The sequence below is a fragment of the Cherax quadricarinatus genome, chromosome 7, assembly GCF_038502225.1.
Source record: "Cherax quadricarinatus isolate ZL_2023a chromosome 7, ASM3850222v1, whole genome shotgun sequence".
NCBI lineage: Eukaryota > Metazoa > Arthropoda > Malacostraca > Decapoda > Parastacidae > Cherax > Cherax quadricarinatus.
In genome coordinates this window covers 18474-31046 of record NC_091298.1, presented here as the reverse complement: position 1 = coordinate 31046, position 12573 = coordinate 18474, and the positions used below count along the sequence as shown (strand labels likewise).

Here is a 12573-nt window from a genome sequence, read left to right as displayed (position 1 = left end):
TGTTTAACAATAAGGATGTTGTTAAGCATATTTAGTTGGTCCTCACTTGCTCTACTCCCAAATATAATGTAAAAGGTTTTGTCTATATTTAGTATGAGTTTATTGACAGTCAGCCAGGTTGCTATTTTTGTGAGTTCTTTGTTAGCAAGTGTTGAGTGAGGCTAAATTTGGTTGAGAGATGACAAAAGTTGTGTTCTCAGCAAAGAGAATAAATGTAAGTTGTTGTGATACTCTTGGAAGATCATTGATGTATAAAAGGAAAAGGAGGGGGCAAAGAATGCTACTCTGTGGTACACCAGTGTCCAGGGGTTTTGTCGAGGAGGTTGTGTCATTGACAGGTGTATTGCTTTCTCTTAGTGAGGTAGGACTTGATAAATGCAAGCACATGGCCTCTTATACTGTAATGATTAAGCTTGAGGATGCTATGATCTACTGTATGAAAAGCTTTCTTAAAGTAAGGTGCAATGTACATATATACACTCGTTGTATACAACACAATAAGCACACAAACATAATTATCAATATATTGTTTACAAAACTTGTTTACAAAAACAAACAATACAAAAAAATTTTTATTACTATTGTTCTATAATATATATACCAATATACAGTCACTGAACATACTCCTAGAAGTTCTGCAGCTTGTGGAACTCTGTGAAACATGGTGTCATACACAGTGGTGTTTTACACTCCTCACACATAAAACATGGTGTCATACACAGTGGTGTTTTACACTCCTCACACATAAAACATGGTGTCATACACAGTGGTGTTTTACACTCTCACACATAAAACATGGTGTCATACACAGTGGTGTTTTACACTCTCACACATAAAACATGGTGTCATACACAGTGGTGTTTTACACTCTCACACATAAAACATGGTGTCATACACAGTGGTGTTTTACACTCCTCACACATAAAACATGGTGTCATACACAGTGGTGTTTTACACTCCTCACACATAAAACATGGTGTCATACACAGTGGTGTTTTACACTCCTCACACATAAAACATGGTGTCATACACAGTGGTGTTTTACACTCTCACACATAAAACATGGTGTCATACACAGTGGTGTTTTACACTCCTCACACATAAAACATGGTGTCATACACAGTGGTGTTTTACACTCCTCACACATAAAACATGGTGTCATACACAGTGGTGTTTTACACTCTCACACATAAAACATGGTGTCATACACAGTGGTGTTTTACACTCCTCACACATAAAACATGGTGTCATACACAGTGGTGTTTTACACTCTCACACATAAAACATGGTGTCATACACAGTGGTGTTTTACACTCCTCACACATAAAACATGGTGTCATACACAGTGGTGTTTTACACTCTCACACATAAAACATGGTGTCATACACAGTGGTGTTTTACACTCTCACACATAAAACATGGTGTCATACACAATGGTGTTTTACACACACACACATAAAATCAGTGTGTGTGCATTTTTGTTGAATTTTTTTTTTATGTGCAAAGACAAAACACCTCGTCTGAGCAGCTTTCTTCAAAGTATTAGCAGGCAGTTGTGTTATGTAGTTATCCTAGGTAAATGGTCGTGTGTCATCATTCCTTCCTAATTTCCTTCATTCCTTTCCTACCTGGAGGCTACCTGGAGGGCATTCCACCTCTCTTCCTACATTCCTTCATCTGTCCTTCATTACTTTTTTCCTTCCTTTCATCTAGTCCTTCCTTCATTCCTGCCTTCCCTTCTTGCTTCTGGTTTCTATAATATATATACACATATATAGTCACTAGATACTTTCATAAAACTCCTATTATCACCCTTCAGCAAGCTTGTCTTGTGTGCGAGTGTGTGGCTTATAATTGTTTTGAGTCAGGAGTCGGCAGCTGTCAAAGTGACATATTGTCTCATTAGTCACTCCCCCTACCGCCTGTCAAAACAATGGGGTCGGATGCTGCTTCCCCCTCCATTCTATCTAATTATCTTTCTCCCTCATTCTATCTCTTTCAATCTGTCTCTCTGTCTATCTCTGGTACAGGTACACATAAATACAACTATACATAGTGTAAATTACCTAGGATAACCCAAAAAATCCAGACAAAGTGCTATACTCTACTTGAAGATGTGAGTAAAGGTGATGATGACACAGTCTTGTGGCTCTCTCTGAGACAGAGCTAGACGGATAGACAGGGAGTTTGGCAGACAGACAAATAGACAGACAAATGTTTGTTCGTCGTCATCTCCTCCTCCTCCTCCTCCTTCTCCTCCTCCTCCTCCTCCTCCTCCTCCTCCTTCTCCTCCTCCTACTACTCCTCCTACTCCTCCTCCTCCTCCTCCTCCTCCTTCTCCTCCTTCTCCTCCTCCTCCTCCTCCTCCTCCTCCTCCTCCTCCTCCTCCTCCTCCTCCTCCTCCTCCTCCTCCTCCTCCTCCTCCTCCTCCTCCTCCTCCTCCTCCGCCTCCTCCTCCTCCTCCTCCTCCTCCTCCTCCTCCTCCTCCTCCTCCTCCTCCTCCTCCTCCTCCTCCTCCTCCTCCTCCTCCTCTTCCTCGTCCTCCTCCTCCTCGTCCTCCTCCTCCTCCTCCTCCTCCTCCTCCTCCTCCTCCTCCTCCTCCTCCTCCTCCTCCTTTTCCTCCTCCTCCTCCTCCTCCTCCTCCTCCTCGTCCTCCTCCTCGTCCTCGTCCTCGTCCTCCTCCTCCTGGTTCTAGACAGATGGACAGCTGCCTCCACCCTGGTTTACACTCATCAGAGGTCAGCTGTTATCAGATGTTATCTTGTCACTGTCATGGGCTGAACTGTTTTCATGACTCAAGGCAACATATTATTACATATTATTATTAGGTATTATTATTATTCCTATTCTTCTTCTTATTCTTCTTATTCTTCTTCTTCTTCTTCCTCCTCCTTCCACCTTCCTCCTCCTCCCTCCTTCCTCCTCCTCCCTCCTTCTTCCTCCCTCCCTCCTTCCTCCTCCTTCCTCCCACCTCCTCCCTCCTTCTTCCTCCTCCCTCCCTCCTCCCTCCTTCCTCCTCCTTTTTTCCTCCTCCCTCCTCCTCCCTCCTTCCTCCTCCTCCCTCCTTCCTTCCTCTTCCTCCTTCCTTCCTTCCTCCTCCTCTTCTTCCTCCTCCTCTTCTTCCTCCTCCTCTTCTTCCTCCTCCTCTTCTTCCTCCTCCTCTTCCTCCTCCTCCTCCTCCTCCATTGCTTTTGGTCTCAAACTCCTCGAAATCATGAAATTGATCTTCATTGACACTTCCATCTGTGTTAGAGCATCACTTGGGAAGAGAAGAGTCCCAGATTTGCAGGGAAGTCACATATTTCTTACCTCTAGACATGCTGAAAAAGGACGACTGAAATGGTATTCCCACAATGCACCACTGGCTCCCCGATTTTTTTTATATGGTGCACACTGACCATGGAGACCCATTCTCTCACATGTGGGCCTACCAGCTTTCTCCTGCTTGATTTGAAGCCACTAGAATTTATGTGTATAGATACGTCAAACACGGTATCTCTACATATACGACCGCGACAGTCAAAGGGTTAAGGTCGATAAAGGGTCCAAGTGGGTATTCATTTTTATCCAGTGCTGTGTAAAGTAGGTCTAGCATTTTTATTATTGCATCATTTGTGCTTTTGTTTCTCCTGAAGCCAAACTGGCAGGGGTTGAGGATGCTTTGTGATGTTATGAAGGAATGTAACCTTTTGTGTACAAGTTTCTTGAAGATTTTGGAAAGTAAAGGCAAGCTTGATATTGGCCTATAATTGTTTTTGTTGGGTCACCACCTTTGTATATTGGTGTAATCCTTGCTAGCTTGAGTAATTCCGGGAAAGTGTTGGTATCTAGCGATTTGTTGAAGAGTAATGCAATGGTGGGTGAAAGGATTTGAGCCACTCATTTATACAGTAGTGGTGGCACTTGGGTTACATTCCTTGATTTGTTATTTAGATTGTTAATAATCATGGTAACCTCAGTGGGCTCTGTTGGTGTAAGCTAGAGGGATGTTGGGAAGTTATAGCATTTTATTGAGTAGATCTTCAATCTTTGTCAGTATAGTTTATTAAATCCATCTCATGTAGTAACTGGGTTGATTGATGCAATCCACATTAGATCTTTGCAATGACATTTGAGTAATAGTGTCATATAAATGCTTTATAAATTTTGTTTCCAGAAACTGTCTGTTTCCCATCAAGGTAGTGACCCAAACAAAGAAGAAATGCTTTTACCATCACAGTCTTGCCAAAGTGGCACTGATACTACACCTCAAAACTGCTAATGTCTCCACCACTCCTTTAAGGTGTGGGTAGATATACTTGAAATATTTGTCATTTTATATTAGTGATTTATATTAAGTCATATACATAGTTATATCCTAGGTAGTAGGTTGGTAAACAGCAACCGCCCAGGGAGGTACTACTGTCCTGCCAAGTGAGTGTACAATGAAAACCTGTAATTGTTTTACATGATGGTAGGATTGCTGGTGTCTTTTGTCTGTCTCATAAACATGCAAGATTTCAGGTATGTCTTGCTACTTCTACTTGCACTTAGGTCACACTACACTTGCATGTACAAGCATATATATACACACACCCCTCTGGGTTTTCTTCTGTTTTCTTTCTAGTTCTTGTTTATTTCCTCTTACCTCCATGGGGAAGTGGAACAGAATTCTTCCTCTGTAAGCCATGCGTGTTGTAAGAGGTAACTAAAATGCCGGGAGCAAGGGGCTAGTAACCCCTTCTCCTGTATATATTACTAAATGTAAAAGGAGAAACTTTCATTTTTCATTTTGGGCCACCCTGCCTTGGTGGGATACGGCCGGTGTGTTGAAAGAAGAAAGAACATAGTTAAATGTTGTATAGCTGAAGAGTTATTTGGCAGTTGGTCAGTTATGTTAATACAAACACTGCCGTTACAAAGAAAGTAAATTTTATGGAATCTAGTCCATTGTATACAACCTAAGTTGGCATAATTTGGATTGAAAATGGTATGAAATGGGTCACCAAAATTATATTTTTTAATAAGATGTGTGTGGCATCTGTGATCCTGTTAGACAGGCCATACAGTGCGAAACTTGGGACAAAATTTAGCTGTAAAAATGGTTCTAAACTCGAAGCATATGATACTCAGGGCAGACGAAACTTGGGGTTCCACTGTATAGTCTTCTAGAAATCCCTAAGAGTTATATAATCCTGATAGTAGTCCTTAACAGTTGTATAGTCCTTATAAGTGATAAGAGATAAGATTTCATTTGGATTTTTAACCCCGGAGGGTTAGCCACCAAGGATAACCCAAGAAAGTCAGTGCATCAAGGACTGTAACTTACTTCCATTGGGGTCCTCAATCTTGTCTCCCCAGGATGCGACTCATGCCAGTGGGCTAACACCCAGGTACCTATTTTCTGCTAGGTGAGCAGGACAACAGGTGTAAGGAAATGCTTTGCCCTTGTAGTAGTCCATCAGTTATATAGTACAGGTCAACCATCACTAATCCGGCATCATTGGGACCTGTAGTTTGCTGGATTACAGAGTGGTTAGGTTAGAATACACTTAATTAACCTATCAATAGAGAGACTTTCTGCTACATCTTCCTCATTTTCATCACTGCTTTCTCCTCCACTGGCTTGCTGCTGTGGATTTACAACCATCTGCACAATTTCAGTCAGTATAATGATGAAATTTGAAATTATGCTAGCTGAAATTAGTGTCGGATTACTGATGGAACCAGATAACTGATTGCCAGATTAGTGATGTTTAACCTGTGCTTGTAGTAGTCACTGACAATTATATAGCACTTGTAGTAGCCCTGACAGTTATAAAGTAGTTTTAGTGATCTACTGTATCAAATGCTTTTTATAGGTCTGTGAAGAGCCCCAGAGGATATTCATTTTTTTCAGTTGCTATACAGTATATAGTAATTCGAGTATCTGAGGTAGTACAGTTTATGATACAATCTTACTTTGTAAATGGTCCAAGTCGGACCGAAACATCATCGTAAGCTCCTCTCTTCTATTTATTTATTTATTTATTTATTTATATATTTATTTACAATTTGAGCATACATACAGAGGTACAAAAAAATACAGATAAGAGCAGCATGCCAAAGCCACTTATACTATGCATAGCATTACGGGCTGGCTTAAAATTAACTAAGCAATGATGAAATCAGTGATAATACATTATTGTAGACAGATAACTATAAAGCACAAATGAGTATTACAAAGACAGGTCATATGGTTGCATGCATTGTTGTACATTCAGTCGTATGGAGTATTCTGTTAGGGAGTGTATTTAAAAAATAATAAAGTTAGATTGGGTTTTAGGTTTAACATTTATGTGATATAATTGTGAGAAACATTTAAGATATACAATTTATAAGGTTCAGTTATTCAGTATTTATTTGGTTTTGGGTGAGTAAGTGATCTTTGAGAAGAGACTTGAATTTATAAACAGGTAGTGTTTCTTTTATATTTACAGGTAATGAATTCCAGATTTTAGGGCCTTTTATGTGCATTGAGTTTTTGCATAGTGTGAGATGGACACGAGGAACATCAAAGAGTGATCTGTGCCTTGTGTTATGGTCATGTGTTCTGTTGAGGATGGCAAGGTGATGTTTGAGGGGAGGGTTAATATCAGAGTTAAGTGTTCTATGTATGTAATAGGTGCAGTAATAAGTATGGATGTTTTGTATGGTGAGTAGGTTTAGTGTATTGAATATTGGTGGAGTGTGCTGCCTGTAGTGAGAATTTGTTATCATTCTAACTGCAGCCTTTTGTTGGGTAATTAGTGGTCTGAGATGGTTAATTGTTGTTGAGCCCCATGCACAAATTCCCTAGGTGAGATAGGGGTAAATAAGAGAGTGATATAGGGCCAGGAGGGCTGACTGTGGAACATAGTACCGTATCTTCGATAGTATGCCTACAGTCTTGGAAATTTTCTTAGAAATTTGTTGTATATGTGTATGAAATTTGAGTCTATTATCAAGGTGGATTCCTAAGAATTTTCCCTCTGTTAGCTTTGTGATAGGTGATCCGTTTATCATTATGTTAAGAGGGACATCTGTAGCTCTGTTACCAAACTGAATGAAGTAGGTTTTGTCAATGTTTAGTGTAAGTTTGTTAGTCCTCATCCAGGTAGATATTTTCTGTAATTCGGTATTTACAGTATTGGCTAGCGTGTCTGGGCTCGGGTGAGAGAAGATGTATGTAGTGTCATCTGCAAATAGTGTGGGTTTGAGTAATTGCGAAGCATTTGGAAGGTCATTTATGTATAGGAGAAAGAGAAGAGGGCCAAGGACACTTCCCTGTGGGACACCAACTGTAATGCGGGTTATTTGTGTATCGTTCCAGTCACGGTATTGTGCCTTTTTTTGTTATTTACATTTTTAAGTTTGTAATTAGTTCTTTTACAGTGGTAGAATACAAATATTCTATATTTCACTCTATTATTAATGTATGAGGTAGTACAATTTATCCTTGCCATCCATACTCAAGACAACAGGGGTCATCTCAGAGTACTGTATAATTATATATACAGAACTAAAGAACTACAGACTAATATCTAATTCTCCTTTGCTCTCTAAAATCTTCGAAAAAATAATCCATAAACAAATCTATTCCTTCCTCCTATCCTATAACATACTGAACCTTTGCCAGTTTGGGTTTAGGCCTGAATAAAAGCACAAATGATCAATTATTCAGATACTCGAATTACTACATACAGCAACTGAAAAAAATGAATATCCTCTGGGGCTCTTCATAGACCTACGGAAAGCATTTGATACAGTAGACCACAATGCCATGCACCTAAAACTAGAGCATTATGGGGTCAGAGGACACTTTCTCAATTACATAAAATCTTATCTTAGTGGAAGACTTCTTTCAACAAACTGGCTGTATCCCACCAAGGCAGGGTGGCCAAAAAAAGAAAAACTAAAGTTTCTCTCTTTAAATTTAGTAATTTATACAGGAGAAGGGGTAACTAGTCCCTTGGTCCTGGCATTTTAGTCACCTCTTATAACACGCATGGCTTACGGAGGAAGAATTCTATTCCACTTCCCTATGGAGATAAGAGGAAATAAACAAGAACAAGAACTAGAAAGAAAATAGCAGAAAACCCAGAGAGGTGTGTATATATATACTTGTACATGTATGTGTAGTGTGACCTAAGTGTAAGTAGAAGTAGCAAGACGTACCTGAAATCTTGCATGTTTATGAGACAGAAAAAAGGACACCAGCAATCTTACCATCATGTAAAACAATTACAGGCTTTCGTTTTACACTCACTTGGAAGGACGGTAGTACCTCCCTGGGCGGTTGCTGTCTACCAACCTACTACATGTACCTATATTAGTGGAAGACATTAATATGTATTCATAAATGGCATGACCTCCAATACTCAGCCTGTAGTTGTTGGCGTGCCACAGGGAAGTGTCCTAGGTCCTCTCCTCTTTCTTATTTACATCACTGACCTCCCAAATGCACATCCTGTACCTTTATAAAGTTGCCTGACAAGGTACATTCTGTACCATTATATTGACAAAGGTACATCTTGGACCATTATAAATTATTATTTTTTTTTATTAACACACTGGCCGATTCCCACCAAGGCAGGGTGGCCCGAAAAAGCAAAATTTTCACCATCATTCACTCCATCACTGTCTTGCCAGAGGGGTGCTTTACACTACAGTTTATAAAACTGCAACATTAACACCCCTCCTTCAGAGTGCAGGAACTGTACTTCCCATCTCCAGGACCATTATAAAGTCATTATAAAAGTACATGATGAAACAAATGCCCGCTAAATATTTCCTTTCCAAATTTTTGATCAGTTGTGAATTTTTGTTATTACTGTTTAGTATTTTAGTTGACAAACAGTGTTTTCTAATGCATAGAGGTTTTGTACCAGTAAATGTAAGTAAGTAAGTAAGTTTATTCAGGTATACATAAATACAGTTACATAGAATTATCATACATAGCAGCATATGTGTAGAGAACCTAGGATAACCCAAAAAAGTCAGACAGAGTGACTTATTTCTATTGGAGTCCTTTTACCTTATTATTATAATGTAAAGGTTATAATATTTTCATATTATTCTATAATGAAGATAACATCTTATTATCATACTAAAAAGACTATCTACTACACAAGGGTCATTACTAGGAATAAGGCAAAATTTACACATATGTTAGCTAAAAAATAGAAAATCATTCCCCTCCCTTTCTGTAGCTACATTCATCAGACACCTTTTGACACTCTTCTTAAACTGGTTCATGCTATGACTGGCTTTGACATGTGCGGGCAGTCTGTTCCATTCGTTTATTGCTGTACAATAAAAGGTGTTTGAAGCCTGGCCAATGGCTGTGGGTACTACAAAGTTGTGCTCTCTCCCCCTAGTACTATGATTGCTTTGGTTCCCAACCTTGACAAAATTGACAGCAAGATATTCTGGACACTGTTTGTGAGCAATTTTATAAACATGATTTAGCTTCAGTTGTTTTACTCTGTCTTCAACATTCAGCATATCCAACTGCTGTAATTCATTCTGGCCTACATGCTCTCTTGGTCCCAGCCCCAGGATGAATCTTATGATTTTGTTCTGGGTGATTTGCAGTCTATCTTTCAGTTGTTTTGTCAAGGCAGAGTACCATGAAGAGCAAGTGTAATCCATATGGCATTGTATAAGGGCTAGACATAGGGTCCTGCAAGCCTCAGTAGGTAGACACTGTGCTTGTCTATACAGGAACTTCAGTCTGGTATTTGCTTTCTTTACTACACTGTTCCCTATCAATTCTCCTGACATGCATGGGTCAAAGGGGATTCCCAGATATTTTGACCCATGCATGTCAGGAGAATTGATAGGGAACAGTGTAGTAAAGAAAGCGAATGCCAGACTGAAGTTCCTGTATAGACAAGCACAGTGTCTACCTACTGAGGCTCGCAGGACCCTATGTCTAGCCCTTATACAATGCCATATGGATTACACTTGCTCTTTATGGTACTCTGCCTTGACAAAAAAACTGAAAGATAGACTGCAAATCACCCAGAACAAAATCGTAAGTTAGTGTGCTTAGGATAAATGGTCTTGTAATTACATTATCCTTGTTTTATAGGTGTTTTATTAAGTTATTATGAAGGTAAACAAAGGCCTCTAAATATGGAAAGTTGCAAATAGTACTTAATTATTAACCCTTTGAGGGTTTTCGTCGTACTAGTACGTTTTACGTGTAGGGGTTTTTGACGTACTAGTACTCATAAATTCTAGCGGCCTCAAATCTAGAGGGAGAAAGCTGGTAGGCCTTCATATGAAAGAATGGGTCTATGTGGTCAGTGTGCACAGTCTAAAAAAAATCCTGCAGCACACAGTGCATAATGAGAAAAAAAAACTTTGACCATTTTTTTTTAATAAATCAGCGACTTTGCAGTGTATTTTCGTATGGTATTTATTGTTGTATTCTAGTTTTCTTGGTCTCATTTTATAGAATGGAAGACATATTACAGAAATTGAGATGATTTTGACTTGTTTTACAAAGAAAGGTGCCTTGAAATTGAGCTCAAAGTAGCAGAAATGTTCGATTTTTACCAAACTTCAAAAGTAAACAAATCATGCCAAGCGTGCAATACATGTCAACTGGTGAGTCTAATATTCTTTCACAAGTGCACCAATAATATTTATACCATTTTTTACACTAATGCAGTAGTCTGCATAACAGTAAATCTTATATTTTTTGTGAAAATAAAAATTCAAAGTGGAAAGCAAAAGAATATAAGAGGGGACTTGAGACATGACTAATGACTAGAGGAAATGTCATTTTAGTGCCAGGAATGTCTTTCTTGTTTATTCTGGACCCTATTCCGAAATTGGCATCTTTTGAAATTTGTGTGAAATTGGCAAAATTGCTAAATTCTGACCACTGTACTGGATAGTTGAATTTAAGGATGTGTATCTGCGTGCCTCTGACAAGACAGTGATGGCGTGAATGATGGTCAAAGTCTCTCTTCTTTTTTGGGTCACCCTGCATTGTTGCTTTGTTTTTACTGAATCATCTTGTATATAAAAAACATAATTTGTTGTTTCTCAGGTGCTGTATAATCAGTACGAGTTTAGAGCTTCCCAACGACTCTGAAGGTAAGTCTGTAAGGCTGGATTATAAAAGTCTTGCCTTGTGAAACACTTATGTATTGAGAGGATCACTTTGTTAATTATTGTAAAAAGTGTAGTAGCATCATTTTTTTATGTATTTAAAGATTAATAAGTTTGTCATCTCATAAGAATGGAATAATGTGAATTTGTAAAATACTTTTTTCACTAGATTTTGTGCTACAGGTTCTTATCAACTTATAGTGGGGTTATGTTCCCACAAAGCCATCGAAAATGATATGATAAACAACATCGTCAAGTTGAAATATCCTGAGTCGAATCATTGTAAGTTGAGGTGCACCTGTAGTGTATGGTATTGTGATAAAAGAATAGCCATTTATTGCAGGAATACTGCTCTAGTATATGTGTTTGAGGACACTTTCCATTTTATCACAGGAATTTTTTTTGTATGTATATCAAAGTTAAAAAGGAGAACGATGTATTTATTGTTTGTGGTTCATGTATACAGTGGAACCTCTACTTGCAAGTTTAATCCATTCCATGACCTTGCTCGCAACTGGATTTGCTCGTTTGCAGAGTCAGTTTTCCTCATTTAAATTAACTGAAATGCAATTAATCCGTTCCAGTGGAATTCTGTACTTCAATAATTTCGCTAATATCAACTCCACGGCTTATTTATCCGTCTCACATCATCTAATATGACATAATAAACAATATAAATAACATAGAAACCTGATATATACTCTAAAATGAGTAAAATGTCATTCATGTAGTGGTATGGGTGGTGTCGGCGGTGGACGAGAGTTTGGAGACCGGGCAAAATACTTCATGAATAATTTCGCTAATATCATTATACAGCTTATTCTATCACAGTTCATCTAACATGACATAAACAATATAAGTAACATAGAAACATGATATATACTCTAGAATGAATAAAATATGTCATTCATGTAGTGGTATGGGCGGTGTCAGCGGTGGATGAGAGTTTGTCTGGAGACTGGGCAAAAAACTTCATGAATAATTTCGCTAATATCATCTATACGGCTTATTTATCTATCACAGTTCGTCTAATATGACATAACAATATAAATAACATAGAAATAACAAAAAAAGGCACAATACTGTGACTGGAACAATACACAAATAACCCGCACATAAAAGAGAGAAGCTTACGATGATGTTTCGGTCCGACTTGGACCATTTACAAAGTCACTTTGTAAATGGTCCAAGTCGGACCGAAACATTGTCGTAAGCTTCTCTCTTTTATGTGCGGGTTATTTGTGTATAAATAACATAGAAACCTGATATATACTCTAGAATGAATAAAATATGTCATTCATGTAGTGGTATGGGCGGCGTCGGCGGCCAACGGGAGTTTGTCTGGAGACAGGACAACATACTTCTTGAATATTTTGCTATCATCAACTCTACAGCTTATTTATCACAGTTCTTCTAATATGAAATAAACAACATAAATCACATAGAAAC

General features: G+C 38.6%; 1 protein-coding gene across 3 annotated transcripts in view; it reads left to right on the top strand.

Annotated features, from left to right (window-relative positions):
- LOC128694216 (uncharacterized) overlaps positions 1-12573 on the top strand; it is a 32175-nt gene that overhangs the window by 14696 nt on the left and 4906 nt on the right. For all 3 annotated transcript variants that reach the window (XM_070082120.1, XM_070082118.1, XM_070082119.1), the window contains 3 exons: positions 4157-4282; positions 11063-11109; positions 11308-11406. In XM_070082120.1, coding sequence (XP_069938221.1) covers positions 4157-4282; positions 11063-11109; positions 11308-11406 — 272 coding nt within the window. The remainder of the gene's footprint in view (positions 1-4156; positions 4283-11062; positions 11110-11307; positions 11407-12573) is intronic.